This window comes from Acomys minous (genome assembly GCF_964271855.1).
Source record: "Acomys minous genome assembly, chromosome: 6".
In the NCBI taxonomy this organism is placed as follows: Eukaryota; Metazoa; Chordata; class Mammalia; order Rodentia; family Muridae; genus Acomys; species Acomys minous.
This window is the reverse complement of record NC_140487.1, coordinates 86668674-86692328: the sequence shown is the minus strand read 5'-3', so window position 1 is coordinate 86692328 and position 23655 is coordinate 86668674. Positions and strand designations below refer to the sequence as shown.

The 23655-nt window shown below is 44.6% G+C and overlaps 2 protein-coding genes across 4 annotated transcripts in view; both read left to right on the top strand.

Moving 5' to 3' along the window:
• The window catches only part of DIO1 (iodothyronine deiodinase 1), a 365641-nt gene that overhangs the window by 53344 nt on the left and 288642 nt on the right, over positions 1–23655 (top strand). The gene's annotated exons all lie outside the window — the stretch shown is intronic.
• On the top strand, positions 70–22098 carry LRRC42 (leucine rich repeat containing 42). Of its 3 annotated transcripts, none has more exons than XM_084785582.1 (8): positions 70–211; positions 5590–6076; positions 14034–14165; positions 15588–15706; positions 16787–16875; positions 17316–17429; positions 20300–20384; positions 21653–22098. In XM_084785582.1, the coding sequence occupies exons 2-8, from the start codon at positions 5604–5606 to the stop codon at positions 21904–21906; spliced, it is 1266 nt and encodes a 421-aa protein (XP_084641708.1). In that variant the 5' UTR covers positions 70–211; positions 5590–5603; the 3' UTR covers positions 21907–22098. The 3 variants fall into 3 exon arrangements, with proteins under 3 accessions (XP_084641708.1, XP_084641710.1, XP_084641709.1); XM_084785584.1 differs by lacking the exon at positions 70–211 and adding an exon at positions 305–327; XM_084785583.1 differs by lacking the exon at positions 70–211 and adding an exon at positions 337–359.

Sequence of the window (23655 nt, the reverse complement as noted above, 5' to 3'; positions counted from 1 at the left end):
GAAGCCTCCCCCCTTCAGCCCCCCCGCGCCCCGCTGGTCCCGCGGTGCCAGGTCGCCCCCAGCCCCTCCCTCTTGCCACCCTCTGTGTGTGAGTGTCTCACCCTCACGGGCTTTGTGGCCTAGGTGCCGAGCCGCTTCCTGGTCAGCCGTTCAGTGGAGGAAGGAGCCGCCCGTGAGGTGCAGCCGCTCGCTGCCCCCGGCAGGGGCACAGGTAGGTGGCGGCCGCGGGCCGGGCGGCTTGGCGAGCCTCGGGCAGCGCGTGGGGGCGGGGGCGGAGTGTGAGGGGCTGGGGGAGGGGAAGGCCCTTGGGACGAGGTAGAGGGCGAGGTAGGAGGATGAAGATGTAGGGGTGTTCTGAGGTGGGCTTAAGGGTGGGGTCGGCGGCGTGCGGCTTTAGTCTGGTGGGGTGTGTGAGAATTAGGGGTTCTGGGCGGGAGAGGGAGCGGATTTGGTTTGGGTGGACTTGGGGAGAGGCTCGGGTGGGAGTGCTGGGGAAGGAGGAAAAGAAAAGAGGTTGAGGACTGCACGGAGAAAAGGAGCTAGGGTTGGAGTAGGGGGAGGGGTGAGGTTTGGGGGGCAGGGAAGAAACAAGTTAAGGCTGTGGATTGTGAAGTTGGGGATAGTGAGGCGTGAAGAAAGGGGCTCCTGAAGGTTGAAGGACGCAAAACTGGGAAAGTGCTGGAGGAGACTGAGGTGCTAAGCGGAACCTTAGTGGTGAGAGGAAGGGAGAACGGTGAGGGGGGCGGGGGAGAGAAAGATGGGGCTTGGAGACGGTCTCTAGGAGGCAGGTGGAGCCTGGAGGTCCGGGGGCCGAATTTTGAGAGGCACAGAAGAGTCTGAGGTGTGGGAAGATTGGGGTAGAAAATCTGGGAGTGGTGAATGGGGAAGATTAGAATTTGGGGGATGGGGACTGAATTTATTTATTTATTTTTGTATGAGAAGCTGTTGAGTGGATAAAACTATCAAGCTGTGGGAGAGATTAGCTTGGCTCTTGTAGAAAGAAGGGTCGTGGATAGGGCGTGAGTTTCTGCAGTTTGGGGCAGAAGGCAGGTAGGGAAATGCAAGTTAGAGGAAAAAAGAAGTAGTGGGAATTGAATATGGCGGTGACACAGAACAATGAAGGTGCAGTGTTAGTTGGTTAGAGATAGTTTCGAACTACTTTCCGTTCGGATTTCTGTGTTAAGAAAAAGTCTTTAGAAACCACAGCATGTTCAAGTAAACCAACGGTGTCTGCAGACTTGAGACGAAGGTCATGAGTTGACAGATGTTTTCCTGGTGTGTGGATATGGCGGATCTCTGCCCTGGCAGAGTGGAGGAGGAACGCCTCACTCATCCTTAAGTCAGCCATGGCTCTCTTTCCACCCACTCTTTCCTCGGATGACCACTGTTTCGTTTTGTTTGTTTGTTTTGTTTTAAATATATTCCCTGCCCCGTTAATCCCCAGCTTGAGCTAATGTGTCAGTACCAGAGAGATCAAATGGCCGGTGAGATTAATTTTGAGTGTTTTAAGAACATTTTTAAGGCTGGTGTCATGTTTTTATTCTTGAGGTATACAGCAGCATGCCAGTGGAAAGGACTTGTGCTTTGGAGTTACACAGCCCTTGATTGAATTCAGGCTGTGTCCTTTACTAGTTGTGAGCCTGTGAGCCTTTAAGTAAGTTACTTCATTCTCGGAGCCTCTCCATCCACTAAGTGGCAACACTGACCTCATTGGATCAGTGATTGCATGACACCATTTTATGTTGTACCTAATAGTGCTTGCTTTCAGTCACATTGGACATTATATCACTAACATTGATCATTACTTTGGCATATGTATTATTCTTATTCTACTTATTATAATTAATGTACCTACTAAGGCTAGGTGTTCTAGATTCTGTTTTTGTTGTTGTTGTTATTTTTTTCCTCCAAATTATCAATAGGCTCCGCCCACAGATTTGTCACTATTATCCTGTTGCCTTCTCTCCCCTCAGTTCACCTGACTGGAATAATTATACGTTTTGCTTGGAAACTGGCTTCAAGGTTTAAAAAAAAAATTGTCATGTTCAGTTATTAATTATTTTACCTTGCCTCTTATTTAAATAGGCTGTAGAGAACTGAACTTTGAGCATAACAAGTTTATGTTTCGTGTATTTGAAGAAATGATGTGCTGACTCCAGCCTCGCTAGCAGAATGAATGGGAATGCGCCAGTGCACTGTGCTTGCGCGCTGTGTGGTGGGTCACAGAGCTGCTTCTCTGAAGAGGGCTGGAAGGCCCACAGACTGCCTGGCGCTCTGTTAATCTGACACACAGCCACAAGAGATCTACACTGAACGTTGTTAGTCCAGCAGATACTATTGTCTTCACTTTCCAGTTTGAATGGGTGTTCCCGCCCCCAGGCAGGAAAAGGCTCTGTCTTCTGAGGGGTCAGTTTGTAATAGGCCAGACTGATCAATAGTGAGGGGCAAGCAGTGTGCAGCGCGGAAGCCTTACCCTTTATGGTTCTTAAAGTTGAAAGTTCAGAAATTCATTTAATCCTTAGATCATTTTATAGTATTATAGTACCTCACAAACATCAGGAAGTAACTTATTGGGAGAATGCAGGATGTTTAAAAAAAAAAAAGTTACCATGATTCCCTAAACTATGTGTATGTAGTTCTTCAAATAACTGAAGAAAGCAAAGCCTTGGATTGCTGCCCGGACAAATAATGTAGATTTACTCTTCAGGAAATAGTGAATTTTTCCATCATTTAAAAAGAGAATACCATTTGATGATAGCTTAAAGATATGATATAGTCATAACTGTGCCCCCCTTTTTGCGAATGATCCTTGGAAAGTAAAGCTGCCAGGATTAGGGCCACAGCAATCAGCATCTGAACTCTGGTCCCAAGCTACTTGTGCCCTCTGGTGGATGGAATCACACTTCTAATTCTCATGAGAGGTTATCATTCATTCATTCCATTTTACTCCAAAGTTTGTGGAAGGTTATTGTTAGAGGTGAGGATTAAGAACGGTGCATAGATGTAGAGCCTGGGTTTTCATCTTTCTTTCCGTCCTCTGTTTATCAGCATTATGGTGTTTTGGCCCATTAAGATACATTATCTTTCATAGGATTTGCTTTTCTGCTGTTAAGAGTTAAATCATTATGCCAAGCATGCAGTTTATGCCTGTAATCCCAGCACTTGGGCCACTCTTAAAATAATATACATATTTTTTTCCTTTCCTTCATGCACTCATTTGCTCATTGTGTGTGTGTGTGTGTGTGTGTGTGTGTGTGTGTGTGTGTGTGTGTGTCAAATAACTTCTGTTAGGGCCATACCAGGTATCTACTTTTTGTTACCTAGGTAGAGTAGGCTCTGAAGGTCTAGTCTTAAAGATCAAAGGATATTTTCTTTTTCTTCTGTTTAGGATTAAGGTCTGTGAGGTTGAAGGGACCAAATACTTGCCCCTGCTGAAAGAAGTGCCCAAGTAAGGTGGGGGTGGGGGAGGGGGAGTGCGTCTCTTGAGCAGCAGACCCTGAATGCTGGCAAGAGAATATGGAGTATCAGAGCTGGCACTGTGACAAGACTTCAAAACAAACAAACAAACTGGGTTTCACTTTAGTTGTTTTGTTTTTCTCCCCTGGTACTACCAGTAGCAATGCAGCCCCAACATCTGCTCTGCTTCTACCACCTGCAGAAGGGTCTGACAAGTGGGGGAGGAGCCTGCAGCTGTTGCCTAGAAGAGGAGCTGGCTCCTAGCAACAGTATCAGCCGGCCCTTCAACTCAGCACTAAATCTGCCCCTTTGAGGTCTCATTCAGCTCAGCACATATCTGAGTAGAGTGCTAACTCAGTACTAAACACCAGGCCTGAGAAAGCGATAAGTCAAGTACTCAGTTTTGAGTACAGTAACAAGTGAACATAGTACACAGTGCTGAGTGTCGTGTAAAAAGAAACACCGGGTGTTTGGGAAAAGCAGACAGGCATGGACTGGTACAGGGGTTGGAGAGGTTTCCCAGGAGAGCAGAGAGTGATGGTTGGACTGGATGTTAATGGTGAGCAGGAAGTAGCTAGGTTAGGCAGAACAACCAAGGGCAGTAAACTAAGCCAGTTCCAGTGGGTCAAGTGAGTGGCAGTTTACCCATGTAGTATCGGCAGGGCCACAGAGTAGGACATAGTAGATGAGCCGGAAAGGGTGAGGCCCCAGGGTGAGGCTGGGCCCTCTATTCTGATGTGCTTTACACACATAATTATTCTCGGGAGAAAATGGATAGTAGTGATTCCCACAAACAGGATCATTGTTTGATCTCCGGAGACTCAGCATTTTTGTCACTGACTTAATTGTTTGCTGACACTTGTAAGTGGCTTCAGGCCCACATTGTAGGAATTGATACAGAAGCCGAGTTGATACACTCTAAAAAATCAAGCAGAGTCTTGGAGGGATAATTCCAGAGTTCTTTAGAAATACTGACAGGCTTGTGTGTATTTAAACTCACATTCCCCCCTTTCTTACTGTAGAAATGATAATCAGATGCCTTCACTTTACCGAACATAGCAGTTTCTCATATTTATTACAATTAATTCTTGCATGCATAGTGTTGACAACATGACTAAAGAAAAACCCAACTGCTTTTTGGGTTTTTTTGTTTGTTTGTTTGTTTTGTTTTGTTTTGTTTTGTTTTTCGAGACAGGGTCTCTCTGTGTTAGCCTTGGCTGTCCTGGACTCCCTTTGTAGACCAGGCTGGCCTCGAACTCACAGCAAACCGCCTGCCTCTGCCTCCCGAGTGCAGAGATTAAAGGCATGCGCCTCCAGGCCAGGTGCTTTTTGGATTTTTAACTTAATCTCTGAGTGCTCTAACAGAAGCTGAGCAGATCTGACACTCAGGACTGGAGTGACTTCATTATTAGCCTTTGTGATGGAGGCCTTGTTTTCTAAATTCAAGACATCCTTTTGCTTGTGTTTACCTCAGGCTTGTGGAACTAGTAAGCTAGTTCCGTGACATTTCTCCCCAAGGACTGTAACGTGCCAGAGTCCTCTTATGGAGTCTGGATGAATTAAATGTGGTCTGTCTTTCTATGTGCAAAGCAGCAAAGACAGGACCAGAAGTAAATCAGTAGGACAGTGAGCCAAGTGCAACAAAGAGGTGTGTGGGAGGTGCCAAACTAGCACTTACTTCTATCTTTTCCTGTGTGAAAACATATTTTAATTCCAGAATTTAATGGGTTCATAACATCCGATGAAACGGAGTGTATACTTTATTTACCAACTCTCCAGTGCTGGGCATTTAGGATGTTCCTACTGCTTTGCTGACATAAACTGTGCTGCTGTGAATTTACTTCTAAAACAATTTTTGCTGGTATTTTTGGTTATATCTGGGTGAATTTTAGAAATGAAATTTGAGCTCAAAGTTCTGAAAGGCAAATAGATTCCTAAATCGGTGAGAAAAGTGCAAGAGGCACTTTAGGTAGAAACAGTGGATTGGCCTCAGAGTGACAAAGTTCTCAGCAAGTGGAGAGTTTTGCTTTCCTTACAGTGGTAGGATCATAAAATTGTGAGTACAGCAAGGTGACATTCATACTGCAGATGACATTTTGATTGGATCTGCTTCTGTGTGCCTTGCTTTAACAGTTGCAACCGAGGCAATGGCTTACTACCTCAACTCAGAAACGCACCTGGATCCAGGACCCATCTATGTGAGAGAAAATGGGCAGCTGCACATGGTCAGGCTGGCTCTGGATGGTGTTAAGAACAGCCTGCAAAAGCCGCGGCCTTTCAGACTCTTTCCCAAAGGCTTCTCTGTGGAGCTGTGCATGAACAGGGAAGACGACACCGCGCAGAAAGAGAAGACTGATCACTTCATCTTCACATACACCCGAGAGGGCAACCTGCGCTACTCTGCCAAGTCACTCTTCAGCCTGGTGCTGGGCTTCATCTCCGACAATGTGGATCACATTGATTCCCTTATCGGCTTTCCTGAGCAGATTGCCGAGAAGCTGTTTTCTGCTGCTGAAGCCAGACAGAAATTCACAGAGCCAGGTGCAGGGCTGAGGGCTCTACAGAAATTTACCGAGGCCTATGGAAGTCTGGTGCTTTGCTCGCTATGCTTGCGAAACAGGTGGGTGTTCTCATCAGGCTAGTGCGTACTTGGTGGATATGTTTATCCTGTCAAGCCCAGGGGCTTAGTGGGCTCGTAAGCGCTAGCATTAGACGGTACTTTCAATTTTGAACTTACACATTGCAAGTACAAGCCATTGGGGGAGGGGGAGTGGCTGACTGACTTTCCTTGTCTCCTAGACAACACAGCCTCATTTTGAAAATGTTCTGTAAGGATTAGTTGGCTGCCACAGTTTTTCCACTAGATAAAAATGCTGGCAACCAACTTCTTTCTGTCTTTCCTTTTTTCTCTTTCTCTCTGTCTTTGAGATCTTGCTATATTGCCCAGGCTGATAGAGAACAACTGGGCTCACCAGGTGAGGTTGCGCACGCCTTTGATCCCTGCATTCAGGAGGCAGAGGCAGGCTGATCTCTGTAGAATGGTCTACAGAGTCAATTCCAGGACGGCCAGAGCTCCATGGAGGAACTCTGTCTCGAAAAACAAAACAAACAAACAAACAAAAAATTTGGTCACAAATGGTTCTCATCAGCTTTTGAAGTACATGCTCCCTTGGAGTCAACTTTTCTCATAAGAGAGTTCAGGAAAGACAAGGTGTGGCCTGCCAGATAGCTCCTGGTATAGCCTTGAGAATGTGAAGATCAGTACGTAGAATTCTTGGTCCTGTTTCACTTTTTGGAACAATAGATACTGCCTGTTAGATTAAAAAGTAACATTAAAAACTGCATGATTAAAATTTCAAACATCCTAAAGTTTGGGAATGCTTAGATAAGTTCCCAACACACAGGCCTGTCTCCTAACAAAGGAGACTTTTCTTTTGTGACTGATTTGCCTTGCTCATATACTTTTATGTATTTATTTAAAATATTCATTTAACTGTCATTTAAGAAAACTTTGAGAATATTATTTTTTTGTTTTGCTTTTCGAGGCAGGGTTTCTCTGTGTACCCTTGGCTGTCTTGGACTCACGCTGTGAGTTTGAGGCCAGCCTGGTCTACAAAACAAGGCCAGGAAAGCCAAGGCTACACAGAGAAACCCTAGCTTGAAAAACAAAATAAACCAAACAAACAAACAAAAAATCCAACCCAGGTCCTTATACATGCAAGTTAAGTGTTGAGCCACATTCTCCAACTACCAGTTCACCATTATGATGAATAATTAGTATGACTTATAAAACAAGGCCAAACAGCCAGGCAGTGGTGGCCCACACCTTTAATCCCAGCACTGGGGATGCAGAGGCATGTGGATCTGGCCCACAGAGTAAGTTCCAGTACAGCCAGGGCTACACAGAGAAACCCTGTCTTGAATACTGCCCCTCCCCCCAAATGAGGCCAAGCTAAGTATACAATAAAAGAGAGAGAGAGCAATATCAGAAAATATAAGCTAAAACTCATAAAACATAGCTGGGCGTGGTGGTGGCACCTTTAATCCCAGAGCTCAGGAAGTAGAGGCAAACAAATCTATGAGTTCAAGGCCAGCCTGGTCTACAAAGCAAGTTCCAAGACAGCCAAGGCTACACAGAGAAACCCTGTCTCGAAGAAAAAAACAAAAACCTGATAAAACATGAAGAAAGCATAACTGGTCTTTATTTAATTGGTTCATGGAGTTAATGATTTCACCTAGGTCAAGTCGCATAGGTTGCTTTAAAAAGAAGGCCTAAGGACACCCAGAGCAGAACCGTGGACTTCCACAAAGCAGGCATTTCCTGAAAGCTGTGCTACGGCCTAATGGGACTGCTGCCAATGAAAAGAAAATACTTATCTTACTGAAAATCACAGCCAATTTATTCCACATTTGTCCCTCCTCCTCCCTCATTCCTTTCTTCCTTGGTAGGATCTTGTACTGTCTCAGGTTGGTCTTATACTGCCAAACTCCTGCCTTAGCCTCCTGGGTGCTGTTGTAGGCATGCATGGGCCACCTTGCCCTGCCTCACTCTTTTACTTAATTCTAAGTTATTTGTGTTTGCTGTAGAAAATTGGAAGAGTGAAAAACAGGATTGTCTATAAAAACTCCATATTTGAGATATATAAAACTAAAATTAAAAAATTGGCAAACCTGCCACAGCGATGATGCTCAGATACATGCTTTCATTCATCTGAGAGCGCGTGCTCTACAGCTGGTACTCTGCTTCCTGCTTTCCCCAGGTACCGCTACCGCCTGTATAGCTCCCATTCTTTTGAAAATGCTATTTGTCCTTATTATTCTGTAGTTTGATGGGTTAGATTGTGCTAAAAGTTGAATTCACATTTGATGAGTGTATACGTAGTGTTACTACAGCTCCACTACCAAAATAAGACACGAGCCGGGCGTGGTGGCGCACGCCTTTAATCCCAGCACTCGGGAGGCAGAGGCAGACGGATCACTGTGAGTTCGAGGCCAGCCTGGTCTACAAAGCGAGTCTAGGATAGCCAAGGCTAACACAGAGAGACCCTGTCTCAAAAAACAAAAAACAAAAAAAAACAAAACAAAATAAGACACAAGTGCACCATTTCTGGAAAGCAGTTGGGCAGTATGTATTGAGAGCCATGGAAGCAGCCCATGATTTGTCCAGCCCGTAGTTTGCTCTAGTTATGTGTTTGCTTAGGTTTTTTGAGACAAGGTCTCACTATGAAGCTTTGCTTGCCTGCAGCTCACTGTAAATCCAACTGGCCCCACACTCACCGATAATCCTCCCTCGTCTTCTCTGGCTGAAGGTTACAGGCATGTGCCACCATGCTTGGCCCATAATTCTGCCTCTTAAGGCTCTGAGCAGGCATGTCATCACCCTGTTAAGCAGCATGCGTCCTACAGGGGAGATTTGGGCTCCGAGACCATGCCTGTTGCAAATGAAGGTGCACCGTGAGAGGAGTCAGCCTTCTTGTTTTTCTTCTTACTCCTGGGCTTCAGGCAGGCACAGACACTGAGACTCGACAGAGGAAAGAGCCTCTCTTGTGAACCCAGGCACAACAGCATCCAACTGCAGTCCTAGCACTCACAAGGCTGAGGCAGAAGGCCCAGCTCATGGCCAGCTTGGATGCCATAATGAGGACTTGGCCTAACAATAACTTTTTTTTTTTTTTTAAGATTTATTTATTTATTTATTATTACATATACAGTGCTCTGCCTGTATGTACACCTTCATGCCAGAAGAGGGCCATCAGATCACATTATAGATGGTTGTGAGCCACCATGTGGTTGCTGGGAATTGAACTCAGGACCTCTGGAAGAGCAGTCAGTGCTCTTTGACCTCTGAGCCATCTCTCCAGCCCCAAACAATAACTTTTAAGTTGGGCGTGGTGGTGCACTCCTTTAATCCCAGCATTCAGGAGGCAGAGGCAGGCGGATCTCTAAGTTCAAGCTCAGCCTGGTCTATGTAGAGAGTTCCAGGATAGCCAGTACTACATAGTGAGACCCCCATCTCAAAACAAAAACAAAAACCTCCAAATAATAACTTTTTAAAAAATCTATTCACCTCTGGCTCAGAGGTTAAGAGCACTGACTCCTCTTCTAAAGGTCCTGAGTTCAGTTCCCAGCAACCACGTGGTGGCTCACGACCATCTATAATGAGATCTGATGCCTTCTTATGGCGGGCAGGCTCACATGTGGGCAGAATACTGTATAAATAATAAATAAAATTTTTTTTAAATCTATTCACTCTAATATGATAACATTGTTTTTTGTAGCAGTATGAAGCTCAAAGCTGGAAAATTTGTCATGCAGATTATGGTATAGTCAGATAATGTTAAGATAATACTGTAAGATAATTTGAATGATGTGTAAAATGTTCAGAATGTGATAAATGAAAAAAATGAGCCTAGGCATAATGACATAATCCCAGCACTCAGGAAGCCGAGGCAGGAAGAGTGCGGTGAGTTTATGGCTGTGGAGCCAGTACAGGGCCAAACAGCTACTAGCAAACCCCATTTCTAAAACTTTTAAAGTGTGCTGGGTGTGGTGTTGCATGCTGTTAATCCCAGCATTCAGGAGGCAGAAGCAGGCGGATCTCTGTGAGTTCAAGAACAACCTGGTCTCCAATGCAAATCCAGAGGAACACTCCCCCAAAAAGGATTTTAAAAAAATTTTTTTTTTTAGGCAAATGGGCTTTTATTTTATTTCATTTGCTTTTTCAAGACTGGGTTTCTCTGTGTAGCCCTGACTGTCCTGGAACTCACTCTATAAACTAGGCAGGTCTGGAACTGAGAGGTCTGCCTCCTGAGTGCTCGAATTAAAGGTGTGTATCGCCATGCTTAGCTGCAAGTGGGCTGTTAAAAAGTAACTCTAATATTGTATGTGTAAGTAGGTGCATGCATGCTACAGCATATGCAGTGTGTCACAACACATGGAGGTTAGGGAGCAAACAACCTTGTGGAGTTAGCTCTTTTTTTCCATGTTTATGTAGATGTTAGAGATTGACCTCTAGTCGTGAGACCTGAATATCTTATCATCTTGCTGGCTAGATCCCAGTTTGAGATTTTGGGGTGTTTTTCTTTTTCGGACAGGGTTTCTCTGTGTAGCCTTGGCAGTCCTGAACTCGCTCTGTAGACCAGGCTGGCCTCGAACTCAACAGTGGCCCGCCTGCCTCTGCCTCGAGTGCTGGGATTAAAGGCATGCGCCACCACACCCGGTCCCAGATCCCAGTTTTTTAAGCAATATTTTCATGTAGTACTAGTGACTTAAGTTCAAGGTAATTTTGGGTGACTTTTTTTTTTTCATTTTAACCCTAAATTTTGTTTTAGAAATATTTTTATAAATTGTTTTAAAAACCTTCTAATGTCTATGAGGGAAACTTGCAATTAGTTTTATTTTTCTTTGTACTTTCTGTATGAGGGGGGAGAGGGAGGAGGGAAAGGAGGAGAGGGAGAAGGTTTCTCTGTGTAGCCTTGGCTGCCCTTGAGCTTGCTCTATAGATCAGGCTGGCCTGAAACTCAGAACTCAGAGACCAACTCTGCCTCCTGAGTGCTGGGATTAAAGGTGTGTACTGCCTCCACCTGGCCTAAAATACACTGGTTTTTTTGAGACAATGATATTGCCATAGAATCCAGCCTTTTGTTAGTTTTTTTGAGACAGGGTTCCTCTGTGTAGCCTTGGCTGTCCTTGAACTAGCTGGTCTGGGGCTCAAAGAGATCTCCTGCCTCTGGGATTAAAGGTGTGCAGCACCACGGCCTGCTTTCTGTAGTTTCTTAATCCCCTATTTACCTTATGATCATATATTATGTTCATTATATAGGGAACATTTTCAGCATAATCTTTTGTGTTGTATTTTGTTAAGGTAATTCCAAACTCTTTGTGCAGGTCCAAGTGAGTTTTCATTTATGACAAAAACCCTTTCTTCTGCCTACTCAGAACACAGAAAGCAGGAGATGTGGGGATGTGTTTGCAACCTAGAGCTGCTGCAGCAGAGGTTGTACCAGCATAAAATGGGGCAGGCCAGAGGAAAGGACCTGGAGGAAATAATTGAAAATAAGAGAAGTAGGCAGGTGAGTTCACTTGTGGTCTTGCTGTCAGGCCAAGAAGCTGCCTGCCAAAAGAAGAAGCCAGTGTCTTCACAGCCAGGCTCCAGCTGGACAAAACTGTCTTTTAATCCTAATGGTGGTATATTTTGTCCTGAAAATGTCACCCTATGTTAATGAAATAGTGACAATCACCACTATTTAAAGGGTGGTGTATAGGCTGCCATATGCTTCATAAAAGTTTGTTTTTCTTAATTCTGGAAAGAAAGAACGGGAAGATCCAGGGTTTTGTTTTGTTTTGTTTTTTTTTTAATTGTATATGAGCACTTTACCTGCAGAAGAGGGCATCAGATCACATTACAAATGGTTGTAAGCCACCAGGTGGTTGCTGGGAATTGAACTCAGGACCTCTGGAAGAGCAGGCAGCACTCTTAGCCACTGATCCATCTCTCCAGCCCCAAAAGATGCAGTTTTATAATTGGAAAAATTGAAGGTTAAGTGACGGAGCAAGTAATTAAAGCTGTTGAAATACAGACTGGGGCCAACAGGGTGGCTCAGTCATCTCCCTGTGAGTCAAGCCTGACCACTTGAGTTTGACTCCCGCAGCCCACATAAACATGGGGAAAACCCAGCTCCTCTCAGTGTCTCTCCCACCTGTCTCTGGGTTTCTGTGTGTGTCTCTCTCTCTGTGCTACTCTCCCCACAATAAAATAAAAAGAATTCAGGTCTGTTTTGCACTAAATTGCCTGTTGTTTCTTTACTGTTTGGGCCTTCAAAGGTCATTTGGAAGACAAGCTGCAAACAAGAACCTGGAGCCTTGTGTCCTAGATTAGCATCTAGTATAGTCTGTGCCTAGAATGTTATCATCAGCCTTGAGCTCCAGAGTGTTTCTTAACCCATTACACGGTGTTATATTCTTCACCTTTAATTTCAGAATTACTAAAAATCCTGTGGTAATTGCTCAAAGGATCTATGTTTCCTTTCTCTAATTGCCAGTCAGCCCTAACTCCCCACTGACGCACTTGAGTATTGTGATCACAAGGTAGAAAGCAGCTTTATTCACGGTGCAACCACAGCAGTTGGGTAAGTGATGCTTACTCCTGTACCCAGCTGAACTGTCTCCACACAGCTTAAGCTTCTCAGTTTAAAGAGGGTCCCACTGGTCAGTTGGGGTACCGATAATTTCAGCTGCATATAGGGAGGAAAGAGTTGCACCCGACTCTTCCCTTGTGCTCGTCCAGCCTGTTTGGGGCAGTTAAGATCCTGCTGCGTAAGAGCTGTACTCTCACTAACATCACATACTCCGCTGTAGAAACTTCCAGGCATCCAAGAGGACACCGTCAGGCTTCTCTAGTATCTTAGGAGCCCCTTCTGCCTGTTTCTGTTACACCCAGTCCCTTTCATATCCTCCCAGCGCTACCTCATTAGAAATAGATGAACAACTAGAGGGCAGGGCAGAGCCTGGCCAGGCTGTGGAACGCCACTTTGATCTCCTTCCTCTCCAGAGGCCTCCCTGATGCCTCCTGATAACAGCCTGGCAAGGTGCTGCAGTGTCATTAAGTCACTGATGTTCATAGTTTGTCTTAATAAGCATCTAAACGAGAGTCATGCTGCCGCGTACTTTTAGGGTAGTTAGGGAAACAGGCCCAGTGGTGTGGCCAGTTGCTCAAGCTTCCGTCCCATAGAAAGTAAGGTGTGAGCTGCTAGATAGCTTTTGAAATGTTATTGAGTATATGCAGATTAAAGTCTGGGCTCATGCCTGTAATTGAGGCAGAAGATTTGTGAGTTCAAGGCCAGCCTGGACTACTCTTTTTTTTTTTTTTTTTTGGTTTTTTGAGACAGGGTTTCTCTGTGTAGCCTTGGCCATCCTGGACTCACTTTGTAGACGAGGCTGGCCTCGAACTCACAGCGATCCGCCAGCCTCTGCCTCCCGAGTGCTGGGATTAAAGGCGTGCGCCACCACGCCCGGCTCAGAGTGAGACTCTTGCTCCCTTCCTCCCAAAGAAAAGAGTATGTAATTGAAATTTTGAGCATATTAAAGAGTTTGGAAATTCTCAGGTGAAATCCAGCACTACCACCAATGTCCAGCTACTTACAAACTGGATATCTTTTTTAAGGTTTATTTATTTATTATGTATACAATGTTGTGTCTGCATGTACAACTGCACACCAGAAGAGGGCACCAGATCTTATTATAGATGGTTGTGAACCACCACATGGCTGCTGGGAATTGAACTCAGGACCTTTGGCAGAGCAGCCAGAGCTCTTAAACTCTGAGCCATCCCTCCAGCCCTGGATTTTTTTTCTCATGACTTGCCTTTGCTCATACATTTCTATTTATTCGAAATGTTTATTACCCCATCATGTACACAGTTTTTTGAGGTATTTACTAATTAGTCCAACCCATATGATACAATCATCATGGTACTTACATGGTGCTTTGGGGTGATGACATGTTAACTGTGGCACAGTCACAAACAGAAAGTTTCAAAAGATAAAGACAAGCTATTGATCGCTCTCCACACTGCACAGGTATCTGGTGGTCGCAGAAAAACTTGAAGAGATCAAGTCCTTCCGGGAGTTGACCCGCCTAGATCTTTCCTGCTGCAAGCTTGGCGATGAGCACGAGCTCCTAGAGCATCTCACCAACGAGGCCCTGTCCAGGTACCAGGCGCTGCCCCTGGGGCATCCGAGGGGACGCCGCTTACCTTCCTGTGTTTATTTACTAATTGTTTTTTTTAAATGGTCTTAACTTCTATTCACTTGGTATAGCAATATAGGTTGGCTAACTCTTAGGAAAGATAGTTGATTGTTCTTTTTCCTAAATAATTGTTGTTGTTTTGTTTGGTTTCCTTTTGTTTTTTGTTTGTTTTTGTTTGGGGTTTTTTTGTTGTTTTTTTTTTAAGATTTATTTATTATGTATACAGTATGCATCAGATCACATTATAGATGGTTGTGAGCCACCATGTGGTTGCTGGGAATTGAACTCAGGACCTCTGGAAGAGCAGTCAGTGCTCTTAACCTCTGAGCCATCTCTCCAGCCCCCAATTTGTCTTTTTGAGACAAAGTTTCTCTGTGTAGCCCTGGCTGTCCTGCAATTTGATTTGTAGACCAGGTTGGCCTTGAACTCACAAAGATCCATCTGCTTCTACCTCCCCAGTGCTGGAATTAAAGGTGTGCGCCACCATGCCTGGCTTCTAAATAACCTTTATTTAACCTATAGTAATCAAAACCATCAGGATTAAAAACTGTTGTGTCTTGTTTGTGCATCCCTAGTTGATTATAACAAGATACAAAATTGGGGCTGGAAACCAGGCTTATTGGATAAAGTCACTTGTCACCAAGCCTGATGACCTGAGTTCAATCCCTAAAGCCCTAGAGTAGAGAGAAAGAACCAATCTCATGTGCATCCTCCTGTGACCCCACACAGTCACCATGGCACATGCATCTCTTCCGCTGCCGGAACACAAAATAAATACATGTAATAAAACATTTTTTACAAATGGGACTGGAAAGGTAGCTCTGTGTTTAAGAGCACTTGCTAACGGAGAGGCCCTGGACTTGGTTCCCAGCACCATGGGGCCACTCACAACCATCTGTTACTCTAGTTCCAGGGACCCAGTGCCCTCTTGTAGCCTCCTCATGTACCAGGTACAAACATGGTGCACAGACATGCATGCAGACAAAACACTATGCACATAAAATTTATTTTTATTTCTGTTCATAGGTGTTTTGCCCGCATGTCTGTCTATGTGAGGGTGTCAGATCCCAGGAACTGAAGTTACAGACAGGTGTGAGCTTGTATGTGGATACTGGGAATTGAACCCAGGTCCTCTGGTAGGACAGCCAGAGCTCTTAACCACTGAGCCATCTCTCCAGTCCCATAACATTGATTTTTAAAAATTTACAGAAGTTCAAGAACAGCAGCAGAAAAGGACAGTTGGAAACAGAAGGATGTTTTAGTGAAATTTCCGTGGACATTTAGTATAATTATAGATGTTGATATTTTATGATTTTAAGTGAAATGTTTCATAGCATGTTCTCAAACAGTCTTTAAATGGTACTTTTTGTGGACTTTGTTTCTAGTGTAACTCAGCTCCACTTGAAGGATAACTGCTTATCTGATGCAGGCGTTCGGAAAATGACAGCACCAGTCAGAGTGATGAAAAGAGGCCTTGAGAATCTAACGCTGTTAGACTTATCTTGTAAGTTACGGGGTATTAATGTCTGGAGAATGGCTTTAGGGTCATCATTCCCCTCATTTGCGAGGATAAAAGGCAAGCTGACCTTCTTAGGAGCCATAGCAGCCTACTGACAGGACTGAAGCCACCAGCTCTTGACTCCTGGCCCAGTGCCTTTAGCAGCTTATCGCACTTTCTACATGGAGGAAAAGACCTTTCAGACTTCCCCTGCCGCTCAGCGACAGCCGGCAGGGCCCTTCTGTCACCTAGGAGCATACATGAGGGCATTTGGCTCTACTTTGAGTCTTTGATCCATTGTGCCTGTCAGCTAGGTTCTTTTCATTAGTGTTTACCTAATATGCAGAATAAATCACTGTGTGGTAACTTAGGTTAACCAGATCCGTTGACTCCAGTGGTAGGAAGTCAGCAGTTTGAGAGTCCATTGACACCATCTGTGGCAGGTGGGTTGGTTCCCAGTGAATGGAAACTGCAGAGGCGAGGACAGAGGGAAGTTTTGTTTCCTTGGACAAGCTACTTGACTTGACAGCCTTGGTTTTGGCCTCTGTACAGTAGCTACTGAATCCCCTGGCATACTTCCCAGGGAAGTTACCTGTTCAGTAAGTGCTTCTGAGCATAGGCTGCATAGCTGCCACTGTGCTTAGCATTCCTAGAGGAAATGGCTAAGGCAGCACTCGGATGTGAGAAGGTAATGTGTAAGGGCAGCTTTGGAAGGCACTAGCGGGCAAGAGCAACGACGGTCCCTTTGTACATGCCTTGAAAGTCCTCTCCGACCAAGCACAGGCCTTTACTTCAGAGGGGAAATGCTGATGAGTAATCAGAATGGGCCTTTTCACTAGTTTCGAGCAGCTCCAAATTGAGTTGTGAGGGATAACTGCCTGATCATTAGGCAGTTGGGGCTGTGAAGGATCTAGTGTGGCTACTTCATGTTGCAAGTAGAGAAAACAGGGCCCTCATACAGAACTCACTCTGAGAAGTTCACCAGCTTGTACTCTGTAGCCTGCCGCTGCTGCCTGGCGTTTTCCTGAGCTTACTATGGGGTCTAAAGAAGTCATGACAGGATGCTGCCTTATCTTCAACATCTAGGTAACCCTGAGATCACAGATGCTGGAATTGGATACCTATTTTCCTTTAGAAAACTAAACTGCTTGGATATCTCTGGAACAGGACTAAAGGTAAAGGCTTTCTTTCCAGTGTCTTTCATCTTCACAGGCTTTATGATTTGGTACTCTGTTTCTATTATTTGGTGTTTAGAAAGAGCTAGAATTTATGATGGTCTTGTTTGGGTTTGGTTTTGGTTTGCTTTTTGGGGATATAGTGTTACTATTATCCTAGGCTTGAATTTCCCAGGTAGCCCAAATTGACCTCAAACTTAGGGCAATCCTTAGCATATTGAATACTAGGATCACAGGCTTATGTCACCATGCCCAGCTGGTTTGGTGTTTTGGTCTCACTGGATAGCCCAGGCTGGTTGCGAACTCATGATCCTCCTGCCTCAGTCTCCCAAGTGTTGGAATTACAGGTGTGCACCACTACACCTAATTTATGATGGTTTTGCTACTAAAAACAAGAAATGTGTAATGTATTGATGTCTCTGGTGTTTCTCCCTCTCTAGGATATTAAAGCCGTCAAGGACAAGCTCCAGACACACATAGGACTTGTTCACTCCAAAGTGCCTTTGAAGGAATTTGATCATAGTAACTGCAAAACAGAGGGCTGGGCTGACCAGGTACTCCAGGCTTTTCACTGCAGTCAGTTAGCTTTTCATTTTAACTCTAGGTACCTGTATGCTGAATTAACATTAATCCCTTTGATACTTCCGAGGCTCAATTGTAGCCTTCACCTCAGTCAGCAATGGTGATTGTTACTGACACACGCGCGTGTGCGCGCTCTCTCTCTCTCTCTCTCTCTCTCTCTCTCTCTTTCTCTCTCCTCCACCCCTCCCCACCCCTGCCAGGGAAAGAACCAGCCTCTTGACTTCATAAACCCTTTCCCAGCTTGGAAAGTACAGCCTTGAATAGAAAGTGAGACAGTACCAGGTAGATAACAGCTCACCTGTGTGGGGCACCATTCCTCTTCAGACACTTAGCTGTTGTTTCTTGGTGGAATCATGGAAGACTTTGTTCTGAGTCCCTCCTTGGTCTGAGCCAGAAGGCATGATGGTGAATTTGTGTAGCTGCCTGACTATAGCATCACCACCTTGTAGATAAGAAGGCAGACCTGTGTCAAGTGATTCTGAAGCACCTGGAGCTGGCTCCAGATGGGCAGATGCAGACATTGCCAGAGTGGAGCCCACACTGCATCCTTGGTGCATCTATCTAGTGGACTTGGACATGTGTGGGATGCTCTTGCCAAGACCTCCCACAGGTTGCTAGCAAGGGACATGGTGGAAAAAGCATAGGTGGTGGAGTCAGAGCCTGAGATTTGAAAGTTCTGCCTCTTAAACCAAGTAGCCTTATGACTGAGGAAACATTGAGTCTTTGTTTTTACATCTGTAAAACACAAAAACTAGGATTTCTCTTTGGTTTTGGTAATGGCCAAGTAAAACACCTAGCAGTGTGGCCTTGAAGTAAGTTCATTGGACCAGTGTGGCTTCCTGACATCACCTGGGACCTCCAGGGCCTGGGAGAATGCTTTCCTGGCCTCTTGCTGACCCTTTGCAGGACTCCGGCCTGGCCCATCCCTGAAGAGAGAGGCTGTCTAACAGGAGCCCACTTCCTTTTCTGTCTCCAAATTCCTGTACTTCACCAACCATATTCTACTTTCCTTCTTTTATTTTGTATTTATTTTAGTTTTATGTGCATAGGTATGTAATATGTAGGTGTCAGGTCCCTTGGAACTGGAGTTACAGACAGTTGTGACGTGTCATGTGGGTGCTGGGGATCGAACCCAGGTCTTTTGGAAGAGCAGACAGTGCTCTTAACCACTGAGCCATCTGTCCAACCCTACTTCCCTTCTTTTTAAAGGAAACAACTATGCCAGTTTATTTCAATGGTGAGGCCTTGCTTATTTATTTTTTTCTTTGAGTTCTATTCCTCGGAAGCCTTGAGTTTCCTGTGTTGCATTTATTGGATTCCCCTCTTCCTCGCCAGCACATCCAGGGTCACCCTCTTTCTCACCAGCACATCCACCCTCTGGTGGTGATGTCTTTCTTTTCTAGTGAGTCCTCAGCCCCAGGGCATCTGTGCTCTGTGTTCTGAGCTCTCCAGCCTCCTTGCTGCCTTCCCTTGTAGTCTGGTTTTGGCCTCCACTGTTGTAATGTAAGTGTCTCTGGAAGCTGCCAGGTAGCACAGTGTTCCCCTTCCTTGGCTTTATGTGACCGTTAATATAAACATGCATGCCTTAGGGTTTTTCTCCCTTAGCTGATTCCTCCTTCCTTCCCTTTTTCTCTTTTATACCTCTACTTCCCTGGTGATTTTAGGTTTCTCCGTGTCCTGAAAGGATGATTCTAATCTATCAGAAACCACATGTATTCCCAAATATTACCTACAGATCTCTTCCTGCCACCCCAAAGTCACAGCTAGCCCTTCTATTTCTGTTAGTGGAAGGATGGGGTCTTTATTTCCTACTAAGTCACCAAATTGACTTAGTCCATTTTGGCTTTCACCTAGATCAGTATCCATTTTTCAAAACCAGGAAATATCATTGAAGGATTGATAACTAATATGTTCAAGTGCTTTCTCTATGACAGACACTGATAGACTTTCGTGCATTCCTTGTAACAGCCCTGTGGAAACCATACCATTACTAAGCTCTATTTAACACGCCAAAAAAAGGGAGTCTAAGAAATTCAGTCACTAGCTAAGGGCATTCTGGCTAGTAAATATGCTCTTATGGTGTGCGGTTTTGTTTGTTTGTATCTTGAGTCTCACTGAGTATCCCAGGCTGGCCTCAGTTTCACAGTTCTGGAACTACAGGTCTGCACTATCATGCTAGGTCTGTAGTCTTTGGACTGCTCTGTAGTCTGCAGGTGTTTTTCCTCATTACGGTTACTGTGATTGTTACATTGCATTAGTAAGAAATAGGAAATGCAAAGTCATTGTTACTCAAGATGTGCTGAAATGAGCGTGTGATTTTCATTTGGTCATGTATAGCTTATTGTCTCCAGTCAATTTTCTAAAGAAATAAGCAATAGCTAATAAGTAAAATTATATTTGTAAAGTGTAGATACAGAAATGTGGGCATTCTAAACACATACAAGAGTGATTATTACATGTGTTTCAAGGCATGAGAAGGGTCTGGGGATGTGTGAAAAGTACTATGCCTATGGGCTTTAGATTTCAGTGTTTAAGTTTAAAGATGTGCAGTTCATACAGTTAATTCCCAGCTTAGAACAAGGATGGAGCTGGGCAGGAGTAGGCTCAGCAGACTGGCCTGCATTGTACAGATATATAGATCTTTCATATTTATGGATCCAGTCTGACTTGATTCTTCTAAATAAAATTCATCAGTGGGATTATGTTTTAGCTCAGGAGTATAGTGCTTGCTCCCTGGTATTAAAAAAAAAAAAAAAGGAAGACACTAAGGGGGAATGAGAAAAGTTTGAGATTAAAACGACAAGTTTTTGTTTGGGTTCAAATCTTTCCAAATTCCTTGTAGATCGTTCTGCAGTGGGAGCGAGTGAGCGTGGAAGCTGTGCGGCAGCGGAAAGACGCAGAGCCTCGAAAGGCAGCGCAGTGCTTCTGTGAGAAACTCTCTGTTCTGGAGGTTTTGCTCTTGGGTGTTCACTTGGGCAATCAAGTTGTCTTCTCTGTGTGGGAAAACTAATTGTAGTAGTCTTGATTCTGTCTCTTCCCAAAGAAAAGAGAGCACAGAAGATTGTCACCAACAGGTAGAAGCAGGACTAGGGTGTAGCTGAGTGACCAAGGATTGCCCTGCATGGGCAAGGTCCTGGATTCAGTCTCAGACACTAGAGAAAAAAGAAAAGAAATAGAACCCAAGTGCCCTTCAACAGATGGATAGATAAACAGAATTCAATATTTATATACAAGGGAGTATGGTTCATTTTGGGCTAAAGAGATGGCTCGGTGGGTAAGAGTGTGTACTGCTCTTCAGAGGACCTGAGTTTGCTTCACAGCAACCACATCAGGTAGCTCATAACCACCCGAAACTCAAGTTCCAGGCCACCCTAGATGCCTACACACACACACACACACACACACACACACACACACACACACACACACATCTTTTTTGGGTTTGTTTGGCTTTTTAAACTTCTTTGTTGTTGTTTTTTGAGATATGGTTTCTCTGTATAACAGAGGCCTTCCTGTCCAGGACTTACTTTGCAGTCCAAGCTGGCCTCAAACTACAGATACTCACCATTGACTCCCCAAAGTTGTCCTCTGAGCTCTGTACATGCACTGTGTCACATTCATGTCATACCCACAAACACATCGTAACAGAGGTGAGGACAAGGACTGCAACTTGGCAGTAGAATGCTTATCGAACATGTGCAAGGCCCTGCATCCCATCCAGCTCTGTAGATAGGTCAAAGTGGTGAATTTTGTTGTGTTTATGTTGTCATTTTAAACAAGGAATAACTGATAAACTGAAGGAAACAATAGAAATGGCAAAAATAACGGACATACCAGACATAACAGGGACAGATCATGTCCTATGGAGGGCTCAGTCAGGTCCAGGTTTTGAAAGGAAAGAGGAAGCCAACAGCTGACACTTCATATACATTATTTTACTTATTTATGTGTCATTCTAGGGTTTCTATTTATAGGAACTTGAGAAAATTGATTCTTGAGGTATTTGAGACTCACCTGAACCCAATAAGCGCCCACCTTTCCCTCCATCATGGTAGTGTATCCAACACCCCTACCGCCAGCACTCAGTCCAGACCGTCCCAGGGCCTGGCTTAGTCTAAGGCGGGCTCTCAGGCTTCGGCAGGCCCTGGCCCACCTGCACAGAACGCTCCTCACCCGACCCTTTGTATTCTTACAGACCAGAAGCGAGCTGCCACAGAAGCCTCAAGGATATGTCCCCTGGCAGACACCCACATGGACTCTTCTGGAAAACTCCAGTTCTATAGGGAGCAGGCTCAGGACTGCCATGGGCCACTGTTGAGCCAGGAATCAAAGAAGAGCACAAAGAGAGCTTTCGAAGAGTCAGAGCAGGAGCAGAGTGCGCCGCAGTCCACCAAGCAGAAGTGTGTGTGTCTGTCTGTGGAAGACTGGGGTTTGCTGAATTCCTACTGACTAGCACACCCAGTTGAGGAGGAGACTGCTGGTGGTTTTCTTTTGGCTTGGATTACCTATGGCGTTAGCATAGCAAGGAGATATTTCTACTTTTGTGGTGGGGAGGGAGTGCTATGGACGTATGTAATAATTTCTAATGTATATTTTCAATACATAGTAATTTTTTCAAATAAACTCTTTTGCTCTCGTTGAGTTCTGCTTGTGGATTGCAGGGTGGAGCCATGGGAAGTAGCACCATGTGCACCAGCAAGTCTGCATGATCTGTCCCTGCCGGTGAGGACCCGCTGACAGGACGGAGACGGGAGAGAAGCTGCCGCTGACTCAATGCTGCCCTGGGCCATGCCTACTCTCACAGCAAGCGTAGAGGAAGCTAGCCAGAGTATAGAGCCAAGAACATTCAAGCTCAAGTTAAGTGGCATGTTTAATGTCACAGAGCTTACAAGTGGAAGTTTACACTCCTTCCTAGTTGGCTGCAAAGCCCATTCTGTTGCATTGCCTTCTCAACAGTAGTTAGCATTTATTGACGCCGCAGCCATTGAGGGTATTCATTAAGATCTGAGTGACAGGGCAGGAGCTTCTCTCACTCTAAGTCTTCCTGGAAAAGACCCAATGATAAATGTTGTAGGGTTTCCAGGCCACAAGAGTTTTGTTACAAATACCCAGCTATACACAGTAAATCAATATGGCCGCTTGCCAATACATTTTTGTTTACAAAGACAAGTGGCTGGCAAATTAGCCAGAGTTTGGGTGTGTGCCACCACACCTGGCACCTGGAGGCTCTTGTTAAGAAGCAGGTACCCTTGTGAGCACTGTGCAGTTGAGGCAGTTAGCTAGAGTCAGCTTGAACAGGTCTGGAGTAGGGCTGTTCAGAGTTTCTGGTTAAGCACGAGATATGCCTATCAAGATTTATTTGGAGGTGGGGCCAAATAGTCAGGAGTTCAAGGCTAGCTTGGAAAGATTTGGCATTTCTAGCAAGCACCCAGATGGTGCCAGTGAGTCCTGAGGCGCTAGCCCCTAGCTAGCAAAGACTTCCATCCCAGAGTAGTTCTGGCTCTCCTGTAATCACTTTGTAGACCAGGCCAGCCTTGAACTCACAGAGATCCTCCTGTTTCTGGAATTAAAGGCATGCACCACCACGTCTGGTTTAAAAGTTAATTTTTAAAAGTCTTTTGCTGCAAGAATCTCACTTTTCTTTACCGATGAGTCCTTTAAACAATTATTTCTTGTGACCTAAACAATTCACTGGCCTTTCAAGTAAAAGTGTAGCCCTTATTTTAGTGGTTGAGGAAAAGGTCAAGAATTTATGGCCAGCCTACAGGTGGTTTTCTTGTCACTGCCTGTTCAGTGTTCCTTATAGTACATGCAACCAACTTCCTACTCTGGTTAAAAAAAAAAAAAAATATGACCAGTATAATATGGCTAGGGTAATTTGTTTGTATTTGACCAACATGGGAGGTTCAGGCTGCTGCTTCTTCTTTTTTTTTTTTTTTAAATATATATCAAATCCAGGGCCTTGTTTTATCATTGTGCTACCTCCCTGGCCCTTCGGATAAGCAATTTTTTAGATCTTAAATGTTCTTTGTGGTTGTCTTTGTTTTTATTTTTTAATTTAATTTTTGTATTGTGTATCTATGTATGTGTGATGTGTGTGAGTGTACATGTATAGAAGGTAAGAATCCATTTGGAATTTGTCATTTGAGACTCCATTCTCTCCTCCTACCATTGAGTTGTTACTTGATGTGTGTGATT